The following is a 24655-nucleotide window of genomic DNA, read 5'->3' on the forward strand; positions in this document are numbered from 1 at the left end:
TTGGTTTTTTGTTTGTTTTTGTTTTAAATTTGCTCTGTCAGTTTCTATAAAAGATTTTTATATATTTTTAAAGATTTATCCATGGGAAAAAAAAATGGGGCGCCTGGATGGCTCAGTGGCTTAAAGCCTCTGTCTTCAGCTCAGATCATGATCCCAGGATCTTGGGATTGAGCCCTGCATCGGGCTCTCTGTTCAGCAGGGGGCCTGCTTCCTCCTCTCTCTCTTTCTGCTTCTCTGCCTACTTGTGATCTCTGTCTGTCAAATATAATAAATAAATAAATAAATAAATAAATAAGATTTATCCATGGGGAAAGGTAGGGACAAAGGGAGAGAACTCTCAATTTCTCAGGGCTGGATCCTAGCACACTGAGATCATGACCCAAGTGGAAATCAAGAGTTGGATGCTCAACTGACTGAGCCACCCAGGAGCTCCAGTCTCTATCTTTTATTTATTTATTTATAAAAAGATTTTATTTATTTATTTGACAGAGAGTGCACAAGTGGGCAGAGAAGCAGCCGGGGGGAGGGAGAGCAGGCCCCGCCGAGCAGAGAGCCCAATGCAGGGCTTGATCCCAGGACCCTGGGAGGGATCATGACCTGAATTGAAGGCAGAGGCCTAGGCACCACTCCAGTCTCTATCTTTTAATTGGCATATTTAGACCATAGCATTTAAAGTGATTACTGATATAGTTGGAATATCTACCATATTTATTAACTATTTTCTATTCATACTTGTTCTTCGTTTTTTTTTTTATTTTTGTCTTTTTAAAAGATTTTATGTATTTACTCGACAGAGAGATAGAGAGAGAGCACAAGTAGGCAGAGAGGAAGGTGGAGGGAGAGGGAGAAGCAGGCTTCCCACTGAGTAGGGAGCCCCATGCAGGGCTTGATCCCAGGACTCTGAGATCATGACCTGAGCCAAGGCAGCCACTTTAACCAACTGAGCCACCCAGGTACTCCCCCCTTTTTAAAAAAATCTGCTCCCTTTTTGGCCATCTCTGGCTTACACTGATCTCTTTTTATTTAATTTTCTCTCTTATCAATTATACTTCTCTCAAAAATTCTTTTAGCACTTGCCCTAGAGTTGCAATATACATTTACAATGAATCTAAGTTCATTTTTAAATAACTATAACAGTTCATAAGATGCCTTATAATAGTATTCTCAATTTTTTCCTTTCCTTCTGTAACATCATTGCTGTCATTCATTTCACTTATCTTTAGGCTATAATTACCCAATATATTGCTACTATTATTTAAAATTTCTTAAAAGTTTGTTTGTTTGTTTGTTTGTTTTTTAAAGGGAGGAAGAGAGAGAGAATATCTTAAGCAGGTTCCACGTCCATCATGGAGCCAGAAGCAGCACTCGATCTCACAACCTTGAGATCATTACCCAAGCTGAAATCAAGAGTTGGATGCTTAACTGACTGAGCCAACCATGTGCCCCTAAAATTTTATTTTTATATAATCTCTACACCCAACATAGGGTTCAAACTTACAAACCCGAGATCAAGAGTCACATGTATCAAGTGGCCAGCCAGGTGCCCCTGCTATTATTATTTTACTTTAAACAAGCAGTTATCTATTAGTTTAAGTAAGAATTGAAAAAAAAAACCCAAAGGTTTTATTTTACCTTTATTTGTCTCTTTTCTAACATTCTTCCTTTCTTTATGTAGATCTGAGTTTTACATCTCTATTATTTTCCTTTTCTCTGAAGGACTTCTTTTTTGTTTATAAGTTTTTGTTTTCTTTAAAGATTTTATTTATTTATTTGATAGAGATCACCAGTAGTCAGAGAGGCAGGCAGAGAGAGAGAGGAGGAAGCAGGTTTCCCGCTGAGCAGAGAGCCCGCTGCGGGGCTTGATCCCAGGACCCTGAGACCATGACCTGAGCTGAAGGCAGAGGCTTTAACCCACTGAGCCACCCAGACGCCCCTCTCTGAAGGACTTCTTGCAAAGAAGGTCTATCAGCAATAAACTTCTCAGTTTTTGTCTGAGAAAGTATTTCTCCTTTATTTCTGGAGGATAATTTATTTGGATACCAAATTCTGGGTTGGTTTTTTTTTTTTTCAACACCTTACATATTTCACTTCATTCTCTTCTTGCTTGCGTGGGTTTGTGAAGTGATGTAATTCTTATCCTTGTTTCTCTATAGGTAAGGTAGTTTTGTTCTCTGGCTTCTTTCAAGATTTCTTGGTCTTTGGTTTTCTGCAGTTTGAGTATGATGTTTAGGAGAAAATTTTTTGGTGTTCATACTTGGTTTTCTCTGAGCTTCCTGTATTTGTATTCTGGTGTCTGTCACTAACTGGAAAATTCTGAGCCATTATTACTTCAAATATTTCTTTTGCTCCTTTAATTCTTCTCCTAGTATTCCCATCATGTACATGTTGGGTATCTTTTCTAATTGTCCTAAAGTTCTCAGATATTCTATTCTTAGGTACCCCATCCCATCATTTTAGAAAAATCTTTGCATTTTGATTTAAGCAGTTTCTATTGATATTTATAATTTAAGAATTTGGAAATATTCACATGGTTCAATGTTGGAATGACACAAAAGGTAAATAATTAAAAGTTCTTTCTTCCCCTCACCCCTGATGCTCATGCACCCACTTCTAACTCTATATGCAGCCAATATTATGAGTTCTTGAATTACCTTCCAGAATACTCTACGGATAATAAGAAAATACATAATCTAGTCCCTCTCCTTAAAAACAAACAAACAAAAACCCCCACAAATGGTAGCCTGGTATACAAAGATTTGCATGTTTTTCCCCCCACATATCAACATATCTTGGAGATTCTTCCACATCAGTATATAAAGATCTTCTTTTCTATTAAATGGCTGCATAATATTCCATTTATGGATGTACAGATTCACAACTCCTTATTCAAAACCCTTTGAATGTGTTTTGGAATTCAGAATTTTTTTTACATAAAGATAATTTATGTATGCATTATACATAATCTTTGCAGTGGGCTTGGGGCAAGATCCCATAATTAAACACACTGTGAATGAATAAATATTCACACTAGTTGGGATGAAGAGCAAAACAAGTATTGTTATTTATCAATAACAGCTTTAAACTGAGAAATGAAATGGTGTGATTAGACCATAAATACTTGGTATTCTTTATTTCTAAGAAAACATTCAATAAAACCTAAAACCAAACTAAATATTTCTACATACACATGCCTAAATATTTGCTACATTTGGTTTCTCGAGGACCTTGGACAAAACGTTTCATCAGGTTTGTTATTATTGTCACCAAAGATTAGAATTAGGTATTTAATGATGGGCCAGGAATGGGGTTCTTTAATGATAAAGCAATACTACACTATAATAGATGTCCTTTAAAAATGTGTAGTTCTAGGGTAATGTGTCTAATACAGTTTTCTAGATAAGCAGTCTGCTTAATTAAGTAAGCAGATTTAAGATCTTCACTGCTAAATGCATATTATTCAAGGCCAAGTAAATGCTCATACATTTCCCCTGTATTACCTATGGAGATTTTTTTCCATCTATTATATCTCACCATTATCATCACTACTAGTCTCATGCTTCTTTGGGTTAACACCATTTTAGCAATTTTTCTATCTTGCAAGAAATGTACAATAGGCACATCCTTTATTCAGTATTTTTTTGATATCAGATTGCTCTATCTCAGTGCTTCTACAACCTTAGTGAACATAAAAGTCATCTTGAGAATTTGTTTAAATATAGATTTTTAGGCTTCACCCACAGAGATTCTAATTCAGTAGGTCTGGGAATTCACATTTCTAACAAGCTTCCAGTTGTTATCAATGTTGTTTGTCCACTGACTACACTTTCAGTAGCAAAGTTCTGACTTATTTAGACTTCTAGTCAATAAAATTTTAGTGTCTATTTTTTGTTGACTTCATGGTAGGTAGAAGCTTCTTCATCATAGATATTCAGATATTTTATACTATGATGCTTCTTAAATTTCTACAGCCAATTCTGATATTTTATACTCACCTTAAATATGTTCAGTCCTTCATGACATAGTCTAGCTTTTTTCATGACCAAAACCCAATCAGGGGCATAGTCACACTGCTTCATTGTTGAATCTATACAATCATGGTCATTTCAGCATCTTCACTTTTCCCCCTCTGAAATCTGTTCTTCATTAGTTCTGGTCAAACTGGTAAAACTTCAACACTCTATTTTTTTCAAGTCATATGTTGTGTTAATTCCCACACCCTATTCTTTAGTAAGATGCCTCACAGACATACCTGGTTAAGCTTCTAAACTAACTCTATGTTCTGTGCTACTGAAAATGATGGATGCTTCCATTTCTTCTTACTCTTATCTTCAATTTTCTGGACATTTTTACAGGACAATTAAACTCAAATGGACAAAATGACAACAACACAAACAAAGAAGGCAACACATTACTGGTGAACAGCAAAGATGTATGTGACTAAGAGTGCTGAGGAACAACTAATGCCTAAAGTCAGTGGAGGTGAGGTTTTGCTGTGAATCTTAAAAAAAGTTTGGATTTTCAAAGTTTTTCAGATTTTGGAATTCCATGTAAGAGATTTTGGACAAAATATATTTAATCAGCCTCCTATTGATGAATACTTAGAATATTTCAAATACTTCACAATTAAAAACAACACTGGACCAAATAACCTATTGCAAACATCATTTCACATTTGGGTATAAATACATTTGTAAGATAAAATCCTGGAAATGAAATTACTGGGTCAAAGGATATGTGCACTGTAATTTTCATATATATGCCAAATTGCCCTCCACAAAGGATTACCAATCTATATTCCCAGTCCACACCTTTGCAAACACAATGTTTTATCAAAATGTTTTCTTTTATTTTGAAATAATTACAAGCTTACAGAAATGTTTCAAGAATAGTACAGAGAGATCTTTTCTTACCCCTGAAGAATTCAAAAGTAATGATACCCTATCACTCCTGAATAGTCTATACTTCTGGCAAGCAAGGAAACTCTTCTACATACCCACAATACAACCATCAAAATAAGGAAATTAATATTGATATATTACTACCATCTACCACAGATCCTATTCAAGTTTCACCAATTGTTCCAATAATGTACTTTATAGCAAAGAGATTTCAAACAAGATCATATGTTGTATTTAATTTTTCCTATCTCTTTAGTCTTTGTCATTTTGGAAAAATTCTTCAGTCTTCCCTTGACATTCATGACCTTGACACTCTGCAGATTAAACTAGTTATTTTGTAAGTATGCCCTTCAATCTGGGTATGTCTGATGTTTCCTGAAGTTCTTATAGCTTCCTAACTGGTGATATGTAGTTTTGACTAGACCCATTTCTGATGGTCTTAACTGTGATCATTTGATTAAAGTGATGTCTGCCAACTTTCTCTACTGTAAAGTTACACATTATCCCTTTGTGATTGACAAGTATTTTGTGGAAACATACTTTGAGATAACGCAAATATCCTTAATCAAATGTTCACCCACTAGTTTTAGCATCCATTGATGTTTCTAGGCTGAACTAAGTATTATATATAAATACAGTCTCCCCCCCGCAAATGCTATATTCTCATTTCATCATTCTTTCCACAATCATCAGCTGGCATTCTACTCTATTCTTATTTGCTCAAACCAGTATAAAACTCATGGATAAAACTATTTTATTCAATGAGTTATAATAAGTTGCCATCATTACTTAACTATGCATTTATTTATAGCTTTATTGAGGTATAACTGACATACAATCATCACATATTTTAAAATGTAAAACTTGATAAATTTTGACATATGTATACCCCCAAGAAACTATCACTACAGACAAGATAATGAACATACACATCACCCCCAAAGTTTCCTTGTCACCTTTGGTGATCCCTTTTTCCCTTCCAACATAGCTTGCCCCAGCTCCCATTCCTGTGAGACTCCTGATCTTCTTTCTGTCACTATCATGTGCATTTTCTAGAATTTTATATAAATGGAATAAAACAATATGTAGTTTTTACTTTGGTATAGCTCCTTTCACTTAGCAATAATTATTTTGAGATTCACCTATGTTGTAGTGTGTATCAACTTTCATTCCTTTTCATTACTGAGTAGTATTCCACCAAATGGTTATATCAGTTTGTTTATCTGTTCACCTATGGATGTATATTTGGATTGTTTCCAGTTACTGGTTATTAAAAGGAAAGCTGCCATGAACATTCATATTAAATAATTTGTACAGATATGTACTTTCCTTTCTTTGTGTAATATCTAGGAATGCAATGGCTGGACTGTATGTGTAAGAGTTCCTTTAACTTTTAGGAAATTATGAAATGGTTTCTCAAACTTAAGTTCCTGCATGTTAGTATATGAAAGCTCCACTTGCTCCACATACTTGCTAGTCCTTGCTATAGGTTTTTGTTTTTTGTTTTTATTTAGCCATTTTCTTATTGTGATTCTATTGTATTTCCCTAAGAACTAACAATATTGAACATTTTTTCATGTGTTTATTTTCCATCAGAGTATCTTCTTTGGTAGAGTATCTCTTCATATCTTTGCTAATTTAAAAAGTGGGTTATTCATTTTCTTATTACTGAGTTTTGAGAATTCTTTACATATTCTGGAGGCAAGTCTTTTTTTTTTTTTTTTTAAGATTTTGTTTATTTATTTGACAGACAGAGATCACAAGTAGGCAGAGAGGCCTACTTGTGAGAGAGAGGAGAGAAGCAGGCTCCCTGCTGAGCAGAGAGCCCGATGCGGGGCTTGATCCCAGGACCCTAAGACCATGACCTGAGCCGAAGGCGAGGCTTAACCCACTGAGCCACACAGGCGCCCCTGGAGGCAAGTCTTTTATGAGATATATGATTTGCAAATATTTCTCCCATCTGTGGCTTGTCTTTTCTTTCTTAATAGAGACTTCATAAAGCAAAAGTTCTTAATTTTGGTTAAGTCCAATTTATCAATTATTTCTTTTATGGATTGTACTTTTAATGCTTTATCTCCAAAATCTTTGCTTACCAAAAAATGAAAATGATTTTCCTAATGTTTTCTTCTAAAAGTTTTATAGTTTTAGTTTTTTACATTTAGATCCTTGATCCATCATAAGTTCATTTTTGTATATGTTGTAATATCTGTTGAAACGACCATCATTTTTCTCAAACAGAATTGGCTTTGCCCTTTATTGAAAAAACCTGACCACATATATATGAGTCTACTTTGGGACTATCCTTTTTCATTGATCTGTTGTCTAGTTTAACACCAATAATCCTATTTTGAATACTACAGCTTTATAATAAGTCTTGAAATCAGGTAGTGTTAGTCTTAATACTTTAATTTTTCTTTTGAGAAGTTGTTTTTGGCTTTTCTAGGTCCTCTGCATTTTCATACAAATTTTACAATCGGATAGCCAGTATCTATCCCAAAGGCTGTTGGGATTTTGACTGGAATTGCATTGAATCTATACATCAATTTGTAAAAAATCAACATTTAATAATACTGAGTCTTCTAATCCATTAAGTGTAGTATGTCTTTCCATTTACTTAGGTCTTCTTTCATTTCTCTCAGCAGTATTTTATGATTTTCATTGTATAGGTTTTAAGACATCTTTTGTCAAGTTTATTTTCAAGTATTTCATATTTTCTTTATACTATTTCTGATTGTTCATTGCTGGCATATTGATTTCTATATATTGATCTTGTATCCTGCAACCTTGCTAAATTCATTATTAATTCTAATAGCTTCTTATAGATTTCATAGGATTTTTCTACATAGATGAGCATGTCATCTGAGAATAAAGACAGTTTTACTTCTTCCTTTTCTTTTTAAAAAATATTTTATTTTAAAGTAATATCTACACCCAATGTGGGGCTTGAACCCACAGCCCTGAGATCAAGAATAGCATGCTCCATCAACTGAGCCAGCCACGCACCCCTACTTCTTCCTTTCTAATCTGGGTATCTTTTATTATTATCTTTTATTGTCTTATTGTACTGGATAGAACTACCAGTTTGATATTGAATGAACAGTATCTTTGCCTTGTTCCTGATGTTAGGAAGAAAGGATTCAATCATTTACCATTAAGTATAAGAATAGTTGTATCTTAGATATCCTTTATCATGTTAAGGAAGTTTATTTCTCTTCCTAGTTTAAGAGTTTTTAATGTTCTTATTAGGGATTAATGTTAGATTTTTAAAAATCCTTTTTCTGTATTATTAAAATGATGAAATAACCCATGGGTTTTCTTTTTTACTCTATTAGTATGGTGAATCACAATGATTGATTTTTGAATGTTATACTAACCTTACATTCTTGAGATAAATCCTACTTTGTTGTGATGTTTTATCTTTTTAAAATATATTATTGGATCAAGCTGTTAACATTTTTATTAAGAATTTTTATACCTGGGGTCGTCTGGGTGGCTCAGTGGGTTAAGCCTCTGCCTTCGGCTCAGGTCATGTTCCCAGGGTCCTGGGATGGAGTCCCGCATCAGGCTCTCTGCTCAGTGGGGAGCCTGCTTCCCTCTCTCTCTCTGCCTGCCTCTCTGCCTACTTGTTATCTGTCTGTCAAATAAATAAATAAAATCTTTAAAAAAAAAAAAAGAATTTTTATACCTGGGGTGCCTGGGTAGCTCAGTGGACTAAAGCCTCTACCTTCGGCTCAGGTCATGGTCTCAGGGTCCTGGGATCGAGCCCCACATCTGGCTCTCTGCTCAGCAGGGAGCCTGCTTCCTCCTCTCTCCCTGCCTGCCTCTCTGACTACCTGTAATCTCTATCAAATAAATAAATAAAATAAAATAAAATAAAGAATTTTTATACCTATGCCCATAAGGATATTATTAGTTTGTAGTCTTCTTAGGATTTTTGACTGGTTTTGGTATCAGAGTAATGTTGGCTTCATAGATTTAGCTGGGAAATATTTCCTCCTCTTCAATTTTCTGGAAAAGTTTGTATGGAATTGTTATGTTTTCCTTAAATAGTTGATAGAAGTTACCAGTGAAGCCATATAGGCCTGGATTTTTTTTTTGTAGAAAGGTTTTTAACTACAAATTCATTTCTTTTTGATGTTCAATTCTATTTATTATTTTTACTGTGATAAAATATATATAACATAAAATTCAGAATTCTAATCATTTAAGGGTACAATTCAATGACATTAAATCCATTCACAATGTTGTACATTATGGCCACTATGCATTTCCAGAACTTTGATCATCCCAAATAGAAACTCTGTACTCATTAAATAATTAACTTCCCCAGGCTCTGTATCCTACTTTCTGTCTCTATGAATTTCTCCTCTGTTTTGCTTTCTGTCCCTTTGAATTTGTGATATTAACTGTGGCCACTTTACTCAAGTGATGTCTACCAGGTTGCTCTATAGTAGACTTGTACTTTTTTTCCTTTGTGATTGATTAAGTGCTTTGTAGAGAGATACTTTGGGACTACATAGATATCCCCTTCCTAATAAAATGCCCTCTAGTTTAGCAACCACTGATGTTTCCCTGCTGTGGCAGTTCTAGGTACCTCATATAAGCAGAATCATATAATATTTCTCCTTTTGTGTCTGTTTTATTTCACTTAGCATGTTTTCAAGGCTCATCCATGTTGTATGTATCAGAATTCCATTCTTTTTTATTGCCAAATTAATATTCCATTGAATGCATAGATCACATTTTGTTTATCTCTACATCTGTTTATAGATGCATTTCCAACTTTTTGCTACTGTGAATAATGCTGCCATGAACACTGATGTACAAGTATCTGAGTCCAAGTTTTTGTTTCTTTTGGGTATATACCTAGATCATCTTTATTCTTTTTTTTTTTAAAGATTTTTTAAAAAAATTTATTTGACAGACAGATCACAAGTAGGCAGAGAGGCAAGCAAAGAGAGAGAGAGAGGAGGAGGAGGAGGCAGGCTCCCTGCTGAGCAGAGAGCCCGATGCGGGACTTGATCCCAGGACCCTGGGATCATGACCTGAGCCGAAGGCAGAGGCTTTAACCACTGAGCCACCCAGGTACCCCAATCATCTTTATTCTTGAGTGAGCTTTGGTAGTTTGTATATTTCAAGAAATCAGTCCACTTCATTTCTGTTGTTTAATTTATTGACATAAAATTGCTCACAATATTCCTTTATTATCATTTTTATGTCTTTAGAATTTGTTGTGATGTCACCTTTCTCATTCTTGGGATTGGTGATTTTTTTGTCTTCTTTTTTTCTTGATCAGTCTGAATAGAGATTTCAATTTTACTCTTCTTTTCAAACAGTGTTTGGTTTCATTGATTTTTATCTACTTTTTTTTCTATATTCTGTTTATTGATTTATGCTCTGATCTTTTTTTTTTTTTTAAAGATTTTATTTATTTATTTGACAGAGAGAGATCACAAGTAGGCAGAGAGGCAGGCAGAGAGAGAGGAGGAAGCAGACTCCCTGCCGAGCAGAGAGCCTGATGTGGGACTCGATCCCAGGACCCTGAGATCATGACCTGAGCCGAAGGCAGCAGCTTAACCCACTGAGCCACCCAGGCGCCCTGCTCTGATCTTTATTATTTCCTTTCCTTTGCTTTGAATTTCATTTGATTTTCTTTTTCTGGTTTCCGGTTAAGGTGGAAACAGAGATCATTGATTTGAAACATTTCTTCTTTTCAGATACAGCATTTAATGCTAAAAATTTCCTTCTAAGTAAAGCTTTAGCTATATTCCAAAAACTATGACATGCTTTTCTTTCATCTTCCTTCAGTTTAAACATTTTCTAATCTTGGGTTTTTTCCCTTGGTCCAGTGAGTTATATGAAAGTGTGTGGTATAATTCCCCCAATTTGGTGGAACTTCCAGATATCTTTTTATTGTTGACTTCTAATTCAATTAAGGTTGTCTGAAAAAGTTTATTTCACCTTTGGTTTTTTTTTTGTTTGTTTGTTTGTTTTTTTGCCTTTTATTTTTTTTTTTAAAGATTTTATTTATTTATTTATTTAAAATTTTTTTCCAATTTATTTATTTTCAGAAAAACAGTTTTCATTATTTTTTCACCACACCCAGTGCTCCATGCAAGCCGTGCCCTCTATAATACCCACCACCTGGTACCCCAACCTCCCACCCCACCTTTGTTTTTGAAAGATATTTTCAATGGTGTAGAATTCTAGATTGATGGTTTTTTAAAAGTACTTTAAAGAATTTCCTCCACTTTTTTTCTGGTTTATACTGTTTCAAGTGAGAAACTTGCTCTCATATTTAATCTTTTGTCTTTTGTATATAATATGTCTTTTTTCTCTAATTACTTTTAAGTAAAATTTTCTCTTTTAATACTGGTTTTAAACAATTTGATTATGATGCCCCTTGATAAAGTTTTCTTTGGGTTTCTAGTGCTTGAGGTTAATTGAACGTCCTAGATCTGTAGTCATCTGATCCTGCTTGGAATCTGATACTCCATGCCACACCACTGCCAACATCACCCCCACATGGATGCCTATTAATAAGTTTATTGATTTTTGCCTATAAGATTGATGAATAATGCTATCTCAGGGTAATTTTAATTTGCATTTCTCAAGGAAGTCCAGGTATTTAATTGTTCAAAAGTTATCTGTATCTTCTTTTCTGTGAACTGTCAGATCATATCCTTTGACTGTCTGATCATATCCTTTGTTCAAGTTTTGTGTTGGTGTATTGATCATTTTCATATTGATATATCTGTATCTTTTACCTTTTCCATAATGAACATATATTTTTTGGGCAATAAGACACAACCTGAAATTATTTTTTAATAAAAAGTACCTTAAAATATCCATAGTTTCCTAGTATCAGAAAAATATTTGCAACCCACACAAGCTAGTATTTCATTATAGCTTCTCAGGGGCTTGTTTTCATTTCTTTTTGTGGTGAAACCTACCTAGCTAACAGGGAGGTAGTATGTGAGTTTGAAAATGTGAGAGTCCATCTTAGCTGTCTATCTTCGGACAAGGAGCCCTGGAAATATCACAGACTCTCATATCTATAGAGATTTATAATTCTTTCTTAGTCATGACTTCCCTGGATCTTCCAATGGCCCTGGGGAGGCTGACAGGTTAACTGACAATGAATCCCATTTTGTAGATTTTGAACCTGAGGCTTGCAAAGACAAAGTGACTACATCATATGGAAGGTTAAATTTAGAAGTTATCTTAAAGATGATTTCATTCTACATATTCAGCATCCCACAATTAGTAACAAAGGCAAAACTCTGTCTTGGACCTGGGTGCTCATTCTAATGACAGCAATCAAAGTGGGGATCCCTATCACTCTAAGTAGTCAAGAATAGCTTTTCTTCTTTAGGAGACCACAGACCAAGCGCTTGATAGACCATGAATGGGCCAGCATAGTGGGGGTGCTGGAGCCTAAGTTCTATCTATGCTCACCTTTGGCAGCGGTCAACATGGTGGAGGCCAGTTCACATTGCTGTGATTCCAAGTGTCCAAGCGTGAACCAGCGAGGATAACGGCTGGGCACCACAGACACCATATGGTGAGGGTGAGAAGTGTCGCCTGTAGAAGTTGAGTTTTCTAGAACAGGTAACCTAGAAGACCCAGGGAGAGTCATCAGCCACCATCCAGACCCTTTACATTCTGAGCCACCTTAGAGAAGTTTGTTCTTTGCTGGGGAAGAACTGTGCAAGAAAGGGTTAACTAAGAGCTTTAAAGATTGTTTCTCTGTTTTTTAATGTAGGCTCCATGCTCAGGATGGAGCCTAAGGCAGGGCTTGGATTCATGACCCTGAGATCAAGATCTGAGCTGAGATCAAGAATTGGACACCTAACTGACTGAGAAACCTAGGCACCCTGAGCCTTAAAGGTTTTAAAACTTAGAATACTATACTGTATGTGAGGTGAATGTCTGGGTACTTGTAGAACTCAAGCTGAATACTTCTTACTGCAAATAGATTTGAAAGGCAGTTAGAAAGCCCTAAAATTATTTTTTTTAAAGTATAAGAAACATATGCTAAGGAATCCTCTGCAGTCTTTTTCTGGTTGAAGTGAAGAGCTCTCTCAGCCTTCTGATCTAACTAAAATTCTTCTGTACGGTCTATTGCATCCTAGAGGTCCACCTGCCTAAGGATCCTATTCTAGTTTGAAAACAAGATCCTCATAGCTCATTGTTCTCAAGTTCTGGTATAGAAAGACTTATTTTTATTTCTTCTAGATGCATCTGGTGACCTCTGCCTAGGAACCATGACTCATTTGAGCTACAGAAGGGCTCACACCCATTCTCATGCTGCCTAATGGGCCCCAGAGACAAAGATACTCAGGTCTTGGGTGCTCCATATCTACTAAAAACTTAGGGGCTTTCTCAGGTGACCCACCAGGAGTACAACCAGGGAGCCAAGTGAGTCACCAGCAAGTCATTCCAGACAGGAATCCTAGATAATAGGAATATGCCTGAGTAATTTTAGAGTGTGCTTGGTCCAGTATTTTCAGGTCTAATAGAAGAGACAAAGAGGGAAAGAGAAGAAAGTGAGATAAAGAAAAAGAGCAGTGGAGATTTCTGCTTTGATGGAAGCAACTGGGCTGGGAAAGGGCTACCCACCTCATGGCACGTAAGGCTAATTTATAGGACAGGTCTGGATCATGAGGCAGCAGAGCTGAGAACAAATACTTGGCAAAGGTATGCATGGGAACACTCTCTCGGTGAATGACTTCTCCTAGACCACTGAAGGGGCCTCCTGCAGGAAGAAGATAGGACAGCCAGTTATTTATCTACATGCTTCTATTTGCCAATCTGGACTTGAGCTATAGAATCCTGCACATGTTTGCTAGCCCTGGGAACTTGAACTATACTTTAATGTAAAAAATGATTCTGTACAGTACTCTGTTACAGAGAGGAACTCAGAGTTACAAGCCTAAGGTACTACGACAAAACCCTTCTCTACTTACCCTCCAGGAGTAAGATGCACTGTTTCTGCAGTGTTCGCACTAGCTCATCGTCCAGCTGCAGCTCCTGAAGTCGACTCAGGAGCTGTTCCTCGTTACGGCACACCTTGTCCTGTGTGTAGAGGCCTTCAGGCATCACTCTCTGCTGACCCATCCCCATCAGAGCAACTTCCAGGGCCAGTGACAGGTAGGACTCATGGCTGTTTGGGCAGCCTGTAGCCACAGGTACATGCTGGTATACAGGGGGCCTGCTTTCATTCATATCTGAGGGCAACATGGGACCAGATTCTTTAGGTCAGTTCCGTGGATTCTTTTGCTCCTCTCTCCCTCCCACTTTGGAAACAATTAGGTCAGCAGATGCCACAGGGAAGCTGAGTCAAAACCCCAGAGCAGTAAGGAAACTATACTGAAAAAGATTACATAGAGCAGAGATTCCCAACTCCTTCCCAATATGTGAACTGGTTAGACCAGTTGGAGAAGAAGTGGATCTTATATTAAACTTTTGCTAACACATTATGTAATACATGATTATCTGTTGGGTTTTTGTTTGTTTGTTTGGTTTTGGGTTTTTTTGTCTGTCTATTTCACTAGAGTATGAGCACTTGAAGGGAAGAGACATTATCTTATTGCCCTGTGCATCTCCAGGGTCTGGTATGTGAAAGGAGCTAAGTGTACGTCCTTGATGAATACATTTCAAGTGCAGTCTCAGGTTTTTGAGACGTAAGTGTCACTGTGCAGAGGAAACAGACCAAAGAGGATGATTTCTTTTCAGGTGATTAGAGGGAAGATAAGGGCAGCTCTAGCTCAGATTGGGGACACCCACTGTATCTCTACCCAGAGAGATCCAAATCCATCCATTTAAACTACTACTTTTGTAACACTTGCAACTTCTTTGTAATTATTACCTTCTATGTTCCACCTCTGGGTTCAAAGTTTTAGAAAACGAGCACAGGTTTAAAGTCTTACAGGGGTTTAGAGTCTTGTTTCTTTTCTTTCTTCTTCACTTATCTGGTTAAATATTTATGGAAAACTATTAAATGAGCGGTATTGCACTAAGTGCTGGGATCACAAAGATAAGTAAGTCATAATTTCTACTTTCAAGAAACTGAAGTCTAGTAAGATAATCACTTGTAAACAAATTGTGCTGCAGTGGGCTAAATACCATAATAGATGTATGTATAAAATATAGTGATGGCATAAAATTCTGTCTCTAGTCCTTGCTACACTGAGACTACTAAGATTCTTCCTTTCTAGTCCTATTATCACTGGTAAAATCAGAATATAACCATCATGAGGAAGAAGGTTCAAAGAAAATATGAGAGTATTATGCAATTGTAAGGGTTACACACATTCTTTTTTTCGGAAGTTCTTTTCCACTTCAAGACTGCTCCAAGACTTGGCCTCTGCCTCCTGAATACTATCGCTCTTCATACTCACTTTGGATTACACTCGTTAGGTATTCATGGTATGGAAGTGAGAGGAGCAAAGGAAAGCTGGCAAGGGGAAATAGGAGAATAGGATGGGGCCAGTCTACGGGGTGGGAAAGGAAGGTGAGAAAGAGATGAAGCCCAAGGAAACCTCTCAGGGCAGGTCCAATTTGGATAAGAGGACAAAGGCTGCAGGAAATGTAGACAGAGTCAGATAGGGAAGGGAGAGCCACCAAGGACAGTTCTAGTTCTTCTCAGGCTGACCCCTGTACCTGACACTTCCAGATAGCCATCATCATTCAGACGACAGGCCTCAGTCAAAGTGAGAAACAGGCAGCCAATGGGATCCAGGGGGTGGCCCACCCAGCCTTCCAGGTTTGTGATGGTTGTGGTTCCTCTCTGTAACAGTTCTGGAAACAACAGACCCAAATTTTAGAAACCGATAGGGACACACTGCTCTCTTTCCCTGTCTGAGTCTTCTCATTAGCAACTTAAAAAAAAATCTTCCCCCATTGTCTCGCCTTGGGTGGTCACAAGTTTATTAGCTATAAGGTCTTGAAGTCTGCATTTAGACTTCTTGCTCACAGCACACATAACGTAAATATAGTTTTACAGTTTAAAGAGGGTCTTATACCAGATCTTACTGGGTCTTCCAACTGCCTGTGAGGGATGCAGACCAGCATTATTATTCCCATTTTGTAGATTAAAAAAACCCTGAGATTTATAGAGGTAAAGTGAGGTATTCCACACATCAGGTAGAAAACCCTGAAATTCCTTCCCTCCTGCCAGTCCATGAAACTTATAGCCTCTGAAGATCCTTATCAGCCCCAGCCTGAGAAGTTAAGATGGCTCCTTATCACTATACCTTTCTTCTGATGCTTGTAGATTTCCAGCTGCCGTTGTTGCTGCAACCTCAGAGTATTGATAATGGCCACCGTGAGTCTGAGGGCCTCTTTTGGATAACCATGGGAGCGCAGAGCATCGACCCGAGCGCAGGCTGTAGGCACATGCTCTATCAGATGAGAAGAAAATATTTTGGTTGGGTTAGATTTTCCAATGAGGAAAATTCATGTTTGATAAAGGGGGTTTGTGTTTTGCTCAGTTCCTAAAATTCAGCAGATATCTACTGTGTACCAAGACCCATGTTTTATCTTTTAAGAATACAGAGTTGAATAAGTCACAGGCACTACCTTCAAAGAGCCACCATGTGGCCTCTGTAGAGTGGAATAATGTAGAAAGGAACACACAACTAGGATAATAAAATGTAGTACCTCTTTGTGACCTTGGACTATAAGAACTCAGTGGAGGTAGCAGCTAACTGCCTACAGAGAAAGGCCTCATTTATTAATCCTACATTCCTGAGAACCTATTTTATGCCAGTTTGCTTGCCAGGCAAAGGAAGTACAAACGTAAATAAGAAATGACCACTTGCCTCAAAGACCTCACAAATGATACATAAACAGATCATTATAAAACAGTTAAAAGTAAACAACATGATAGTAATATATACAGAGAGAAAATAATATTTGAGCAGCACTTTGTAGAACTAGCAAGATTTTAATTAGGTAGACAAACAGGAAAAGGCACTGCCAGCAAAAAAGAACATATAAGCAACGGCATATAAATAAAACATAAGAAGCATTCTATAAAGCATCTTTTGAGTATAACAAATAGTTCTGTGCCGAGTTAAGTTATGTCACCAGAGACTGCCTAGAAATGTAGAGTCTGATATGCCATACTAAGGAGACTGGATTTAACTTAAGGATAATGGAGGGCCTCAAAAGCTTAAAAATGGGCAAGTGATTATAATGAGATTAATGGTTCATTGGGCGATTTTTTAAAAACTTAAATAGATTCCATGCCCAGTGTAGAGCTCAATGCAGAGCTCAAACTCATGACCCTGAGATCAAGACCTGAGCTGAGATCAAGAATTGGACACAACCAACTGAGCAAAGCAGGTGCCCCCATTTTGTGATTTATTTTAAAGATAACATTCAAAGTCAGAAATAACTGCAGAAAATTTGAAAATACAGATAAGCAAAATATAAAATAAAAATCAGAGATAACCATTATTTCTAGTATTGTGTATATGTATGCATTAAGTATGTGTGTATATATATTCTGATTGTGTATATATATATCCATGGAATAATATGATCATTATTTTTTTTAAGATGTTATTTACTTATTTGTCAGGGAGAGGGAGCACAAGTGAGCAAAGGCAGAGAGAGAAGCAGGCTCCCCGCTGAACAGAGAGCCTGATGCGGGGCTCGATCCCAGGACCCTGGGATCATGACCTGAGCCGAAGGCAGCTGCTTAACCGACTGAGCCACCCAGGCATCCCTTATTATTATTATTATTTTTTAAAGACTTATTTATTTTAGAGAGAGAGCATGAGCAGGGGGAGGGGCAGGCAGAAGGAGGAGAGAGATAAGAGAGAGATGGAGAGATGGAGAGAAGCAGACTCCCCTCCACGTTGGAGAGAGCCCTATCTTACGACCTTGAGACTCTTAACAAACTGAGCCACTAGGTGCCCCCATGGGATAATACTATAATTGTTTTGTAGCTGGGTTTTTTCTCTGAATAATGTATTAATAAGTTTTTTTTAGATCATTAAATATACTTCTACAACATTAAAAATGCTGATATACTATTCCTCTGAAAATATGGATATAATCCACTGAGTCAATCAATCCCCTACTGTTGGACATTAAGATTATTTCCAATCTTTCTCATCTGTACATTATTTACGTCCATGCTCTAATACAGCCCCTAGCTTTACACATATTCTTAGTTAATTATAGCGCAGGATAAATTCCTAGATGTAGAATTCCTGGGTCAAATGGTATGAATGTATTTTAACAGCTTTTGATAAGCATTATTGAAATACCCTTCAGACAGGGTATAAGCACTTCCATTCCTACTAGTAGTAAATGAGAATAACTATCTCCATGTAACTTTTCCCACACCATAAACTAATTATTATCTTTACTTCAAAAATCTCTGACCATTTGACAATCAAAAAATGGTAATTCAGTGTTGTTGTTTTTTTAAAGATTTTATTTATTTATTTGACACAGAAAGAGAGATCACAAGTAGGCAGAGAGGCAGGCAGAGAGAGAGGGAGGCAGGCTCCCTGCTGAGCAGACAGCCTGATGTGGGGCTCGATCCCAGGGCTCTGAGATCATGACCTGAGCTGAAGGCAGAGGCTTAATCCACTGAGCCACCCAAGCGCCCCAATTCAGTGTTGTTTTGATTTTCACCTTTGTTTGCTGACGAGATGCATATGATTTCACACACTTGTTAGATTTATGTTTTGGACGTATTAGATCTGAGAAGAGGAAAGGTGACTAAAGGAGAGACTTCGGGTAGTGGCCCACAGTGAGTTTGGGCAAGGCTTTTAAGAGAGACAGGGACATATGCAGAGTCAGCAAGTTTTTTTTTTTTTTTTTTTTAAGATTTTGTTTTATTTATTTGACACAGAGAGAGAGGTCACAAGAACACAAGCAGGGGGTGCAGGAGAGGGAGACGCAGTCTCCTTACGGAGCAGGGAGCCTGATGCGGGACTCAATCCCAGGACCCCGGGATCATGACCTGAACCAAAGACAGACGCTTAACCAACTGAGTCACATGGGTGTCCCTGCATATTCAGCAAGATCTTGAGAAAGACAAAGAAATGTAGTGAAGGATGAAGGTAAGGAATTGGGAGAAGATATAAAAATATATGTCATTGTTGATATACATACATTGTTGTAAGACTCAGACAGTGAGTATTTTTTAAAAGTGTCTGTTTTGGAATGAGCATCCTGTGATAAAGCAAAGAAGAGATTGGCATACAGCCAGAGGAATCTTTAAACCCACAATGAAGAGCTCTGTTCCTTTATAATGAAGGAAGGAAGGGAAAGTGGAGAGGAGGAAAGAAGACAGCTTGGTGACAAATGCAGATAGTGCTCTAGCTACTAGCACAGGGTAATTTAAATTTCGGAGTTAGTGCCTTTTTGTAAAATATATTAATTTCAGAGTGGATTATAACATTGCTCTGCAACTGTTGACTAAGAGCCTATGAACTGATGTTTAATGGTTTTATGAGTACTCTTTGAGATTTATTAACTCCTTTCCCCTCCTAAAACTCTGGAAGCAACACAAATTCCTCTGTTTGAGGTCATTATACTTCAGCTAAATACACATGGAAGTAGCCGATGCTTCACATAAATACCCTGAGTCCCTAGTTAAGGCCCCAAAAGATCTGTCCAAATTGGAGTTGTGTTGCCAGCACCTATGTAGTTCTGGCCTGGCACAAGGTAAGACTGAGCTCTGAAATTCTTAGAGGAGAGGAGAGGTACACTTACCAAGCCACAGCGGCTGGCCTTGGGAATTAAACAGTAGTCTCTCACTTTCCTGCTGGCAGGCAGGAGCTGTATATATATCGCTGCTTATTATTCGCTGTAAGTGGCTGTCCTGCCAATGTAATTCACGGCCCTCGATGGCTCTAGTGAACACTGTTCGTCTTGGTCTGGATAAGGAGTCTGGGGAAAGAAAGACATGCAGCAGTTCAGTGACAGGTAATCTGAAGCTCTAACGCTTATGTCTTCTTCAGAGTGGGAGGATGAGAATAGTAGATGTGGTTCATGAGAGCAGCCCCTCTGCTGTCTGTCTGGTGCTTGATGTGCTGCCTCTTTATCGGCTAGCCCTTAATGTGGCTAGCCCTCTATGGCAAGATCCTTTCTACAGAGACCTATGGCTGCCTTTCCAGTCTACAGAAGACCAATTTCTACTAGGACTGAGAGCCACATGAAAAAGAAGAGAGACAGTGGTGCTCAGCTGCTCAATTATGAGGATACCAACCACTTCTATAGAAGTCAGAGGAAGAGAGAAGTAGCTAGATAATTCCCCTGGTCAATCCATAACCTGTCTCATTTACAGCCTGACCCTTATCAGACTAAAGACTTCATGTAATTTATATTAAACGCTGAAAAAGGGTGCAAGTCCTATGTATTCTGGTCCCTTTATCACACTGATGTATCTATAGGCTTACAGTCTTGTTCTTGAATATGAAAAACTGATACTGACAAAGACTAATTAAATTAACATGGACTCTTACCATGCCATCTCTCTTCAGGAAAAAGTCTGCAAGGAAACCAAAACAGTTTAGACAAAATAGCCTCAACTTTTAAGGGTGGTATGGAGGAAGATCAAATGAAAGATATGTCATCATAAACTCTGGAGACAGAAGGCCTCATGGAAACTACATTTAAGGAAATTAAAAACTAACAAACAAACAAACCAATCAACCCTAAAGGATTATTTAATTGACTCTCTGCCAGATTAAGGACAAGTGGTCTGGGATCAAGTACTAAAATATTATACAGATGTTTCCAGAGATGCCCAAATGAGCTATACATCCACTGAGTCTGTGCAAAAAAACTGGGAGGGAAAGCCAGAGGATTCAAAATGAACATGAAAGAAATGAAGAAAAGAACATATTCATTCATTAGGCAAAAGCCCTTAGAATATGTTCATCTCTTCAGAATTTGATATATTCCATAGAGTGTGGGTTTAGAGGGTTAAATAAGAATAGCATGACAGGGGCGCCTGGGTGGCTCAGTGGGTTAAAGCCTCTGCCTTCGGCTCAGATCATGATTCCAGGGTCCTGGGATCGAACCCCACATCGGGCTCTCTGCTCAGCGGGCAGCCTGCTTCCCCCTCTCTCTCTGCCTGCTTCTCTGCCTACTTGTGATCTCCGTCTGTCAAATAAATAAATTAAATCTTTAAAAAAAATAGCATGACAATATCTACTGAAATGTCTTCTCCTTCAAGTTGTCCCTCAGTAGAAGCACAATGTACCTCCTACTGGCTGCAGTCTAAACCCCTCTCTTGCTGAACTGAGACTCTACCTTGGGTCTTCTCAACCCACAGTAGGGATTAGGCTCCCTATATTCAACAAGTCCATAAATAAAGAGCACCTACACATGGCAGGTACTTGTTCTAGGTGCTAAGGATATGTAAAGTCACTATCTTCATGGAACTTTACATGTAAATGGGCAGAGAAAGTTCAATAAATATACAGTATACCAGGTATATGAGATGGTTTTGAGTGCTTTAGAAAAGATTAAAGCAAAATTAGGGAGAGAGGCAAGCTGGTGTTGGGTGGGGGTTATTGTTTTATATAGAATGGTATCTAATAAGGTAACATTTGAACAGAGACTTTAAGCCTGATAACTAAGATAACTAAGGGAAGAGCATTCTAGGCAAAAAGGAATAGCAAATGCTAAAATCCCAAGGTGGGTACATATTTGGAGTATTGGAAGGTAGCAAGGAGGCCAGTGTACTGAGAGTGGAATGAGCAAGCAGGAAAATTATAGGAGATAAGGTCAGAGAGATTCTAGAAAGCCAGATTATTGAGGACCTTACAGGCCATGAGTAAAAGATGAGAAGCCACTAGAGGGCTTTGAGCTGTTAAAGGTGTATGATGCAACCTGCTTTTTAAAAGGTTAACTGGCGGGACGCCTGGGTGGCTCAGTTGGTTAAGCAGCTGCCTTCGGCTCAGGTCATGATCCCAGCGTCCTGGGATCGAGTCCCACATCGGGCTCCTTGCTCGGCAGGGAGCCTGCTTCTCCCTCTGCCTCTGCCTGCCTCTCTGTCTGCCTGTGCTCGCTCGCTCTCCCTCTCTCTCTGACAAATAAATAAATAAAATCTTAAAAAAAAATATTAAGGGGGGTTCTATAAAAGAGGAAAAATCCCAAGAATAGCATTGAACAGAAACATAGAGACAGTCTACAGAAAGAAAGACTTCAAAGGTAACTCGATGTCAATAAAAACGTATCTATCAATAATCACTCTCAATGTGAATGGCCTAAATGCACCCATAAAACGGCACAGGGTTGCAGATTGGATAAAACGACAGGACCCATCCATATGCTGTCTACAAGAGACCCATTTTGAACCTAAAGATACACACAGACTGAAAGTGAAGGGGTGGAGAAGCATCTTTCATGCCAATGGGACTCAAAAGAAGGCTGGGGTAGCGATTCTCATATCAGATAAATTAGACTTCAAACTAAAGACTGTAGTCAGAGATACAGGACACTACATAATCCTTAAAGGGACTATCCACCAAGATGATCTAACAATTGTAAATATCTATGCTCCCAATATGGGAGCAGCCAATTACTTAAGAAAACTGTTAATCAAGATAAAGAGTCATATTGATATGAATACACTAATCATAGGAGATCTTAACACGCCTCTTTCAGAATTAGACAGATCATCGAAGCAGAAAATCAATAAAGAAACAAGAGTATTGAATGACACATTGGACCAGATGGACCTCATAGATATATACAGAACATTCCACCCTAAAACAATAGAATACTCATTCTTCTCAAGTGCACATGGAACTTTCTCCAGAATAGACCACATACTGGGTCACAAATCAGGACTCAACTGATACCAAAAGACTGAGATTATTCCCTGCATATTCTCAGATCACAATGCTTTGAAACTGGAGCTCAATCACAAGGAAAAGTTCCGAAGGAACTCAAACACCTGGAAGCTAAAGACCACCTTGCTTAAGAATGCTTGGATCAACCAGGATATCAAAGAAGAACTGAAACAATTCATGGAAACCAATGAGAATGAAGACACTTCAGTCCAAAAGCTATGGGATACAGCAAAGGCGGTCCTAAGGGGAAAATATATAGCCATCCAAGCCTCGCTCAAAAAAATTGAAAAATCCAGAACACACCAGCTGTCTCTACACCTTAAAGAACTGGAGGATCAACAACATATCAAACCAACTCCACACATAAGAAGGGAAATCATCAAGATTAGAGCTGAGATCAATGAGGGAGAAACCAGAGATACAGTAGAACGTATCAATGAAACTAGAAGCTGGTTTTTTGAAAGAATCAATAAGATCGATAAGCCACTGGCTACACTAATCCAAAAGAAGAGAGAAAGCCCAAATTCATAAAATTATGAATGATAAGGGAGAGATCACAACTAACACCAAGGAAGTAGAAACAATCATCAGAAGTTATTACGAACATTTATATGCCAATAAGCTTAGCAACCTAGATGAAATGGATGCATTCCTGGAAAAATATAAACTACCAAAATTGAACCAGGAAGAAATCAACAACCTGAATAGACCGATATCTAATAACGAGATTGAATCAGTGATCAAAAACCTGCCAAAAAACAAGAGCCCAGGACCTGACGGATTCCCTGGGGAATTCTACCAAACCTTCAAAGAAGAAATAACACCTATTCTCCTGAAGCTGTTTCAAAAAATTGAAGCAGAAGGAAAACTTCCAGACTCTTTCTATGAAGCCAGCATTACCCTGATCCCCAAACCAGGCAAGGACCCTACCAAAAAGGAGAATTTCAGACCAATATCACTGATGAATATGGATGCTAAGATTCTCAACAAGATCCTAGCCAACAGGATCCAACAGCAAATTAAAAAGATTATCCACCATGATCAGGTGGGATTCATCCCTGGGCTACAAGGATGGTTCAACATTCGCAAATCAATCAATGTGATACAACAAATTAATATGAGAAGAGAGAAGAACCACATGGTCCTCTCAATTGATGCAGAAAAAGCATTTGACAAAATCCAGCATCCGTTCCTGATTAAAACGCTTCAAAGTATAGGGATAGAGGGAACATTCCTGAACCTCATCAAATCTATCTATGAAAGACCCACAGCAAATATCATCCTCAATGGGAATAAGCTTGCAGCCTTCCCATTGAGATCAGGAACAAGACAAGGATGCCCACTTTCACCACTCTTGTTCAACATAGTATTAGAAGTCCTAGCAACAGCAATCAGACAACAGAGAGAAATAAAAGGTATCCAAATTGGTAATGAAGAAGTCAAACTCTCTCTCTTTGCAGATGACATGATTCTTTATATGGAAAACCCAAAAGACTCCACCCCCAAACTACTAGAACTCATACAGCAATTCAGCAACGTGGCAGGATATAAAGTCAATGTGCAGAAATCAGTGGCTTTCTTATACACTAACAATGAAAATACAGAAAGGGAAATTAGAAAATCGATTCCATTTACTAGAGCACCAAGAACCATAAGATACCTGGGAATAAACCTAACTAAAGAAGTAAAGGATCTGTACTTGAGGAACTACAGAACACTCATGAAAGAAATTGAAGAAGACACAAATAGATGGAAAACCATTCCATGCTCTTGGATCGGAAGAATAAACATTGTTAAAATGTCTATACTGCCTAGAGCAATCTATACTTTTAATGCCATTCCGATCAAAATTCCACCGGCATTCTTCAAAGAGCAAATAAAATTAGGAAAACTAGGAGCAAATAATCCTAAAATTTGTATGGA

General features: G+C 37.8%; 1 protein-coding gene across 1 annotated transcript in view; it reads right to left on the reverse strand.

Moving 5' to 3' along the window:
- ZSWIM5 (zinc finger SWIM-type containing 5) overlaps positions 1-24655 on the reverse strand; it is a 222579-nt gene that overhangs the window by 11826 nt on the left and 186098 nt on the right. The window contains exons 6-11 of the mRNA XM_044238098.1: positions 19641-19817; positions 16157-16303; positions 15564-15701; positions 13868-14128; positions 13521-13656; positions 12357-12514 (exon numbers count right to left, since the gene is read on the reverse strand). Coding sequence (XP_044094033.1) covers positions 12357-12514; positions 13521-13656; positions 13868-14128; positions 15564-15701; positions 16157-16303; positions 19641-19817 — 1017 coding nt within the window. The remainder of the gene's footprint in view (positions 1-12356; positions 12515-13520; positions 13657-13867; positions 14129-15563; positions 15702-16156; positions 16304-19640; positions 19818-24655) is intronic.

The sequence above is a fragment of the Neovison vison genome, chromosome 2 (genome assembly GCF_020171115.1).
Source record: "Neovison vison isolate M4711 chromosome 2, ASM_NN_V1, whole genome shotgun sequence".
NCBI lineage: Eukaryota > Metazoa > Chordata > Mammalia > Carnivora > Mustelidae > Neogale > Neogale vison.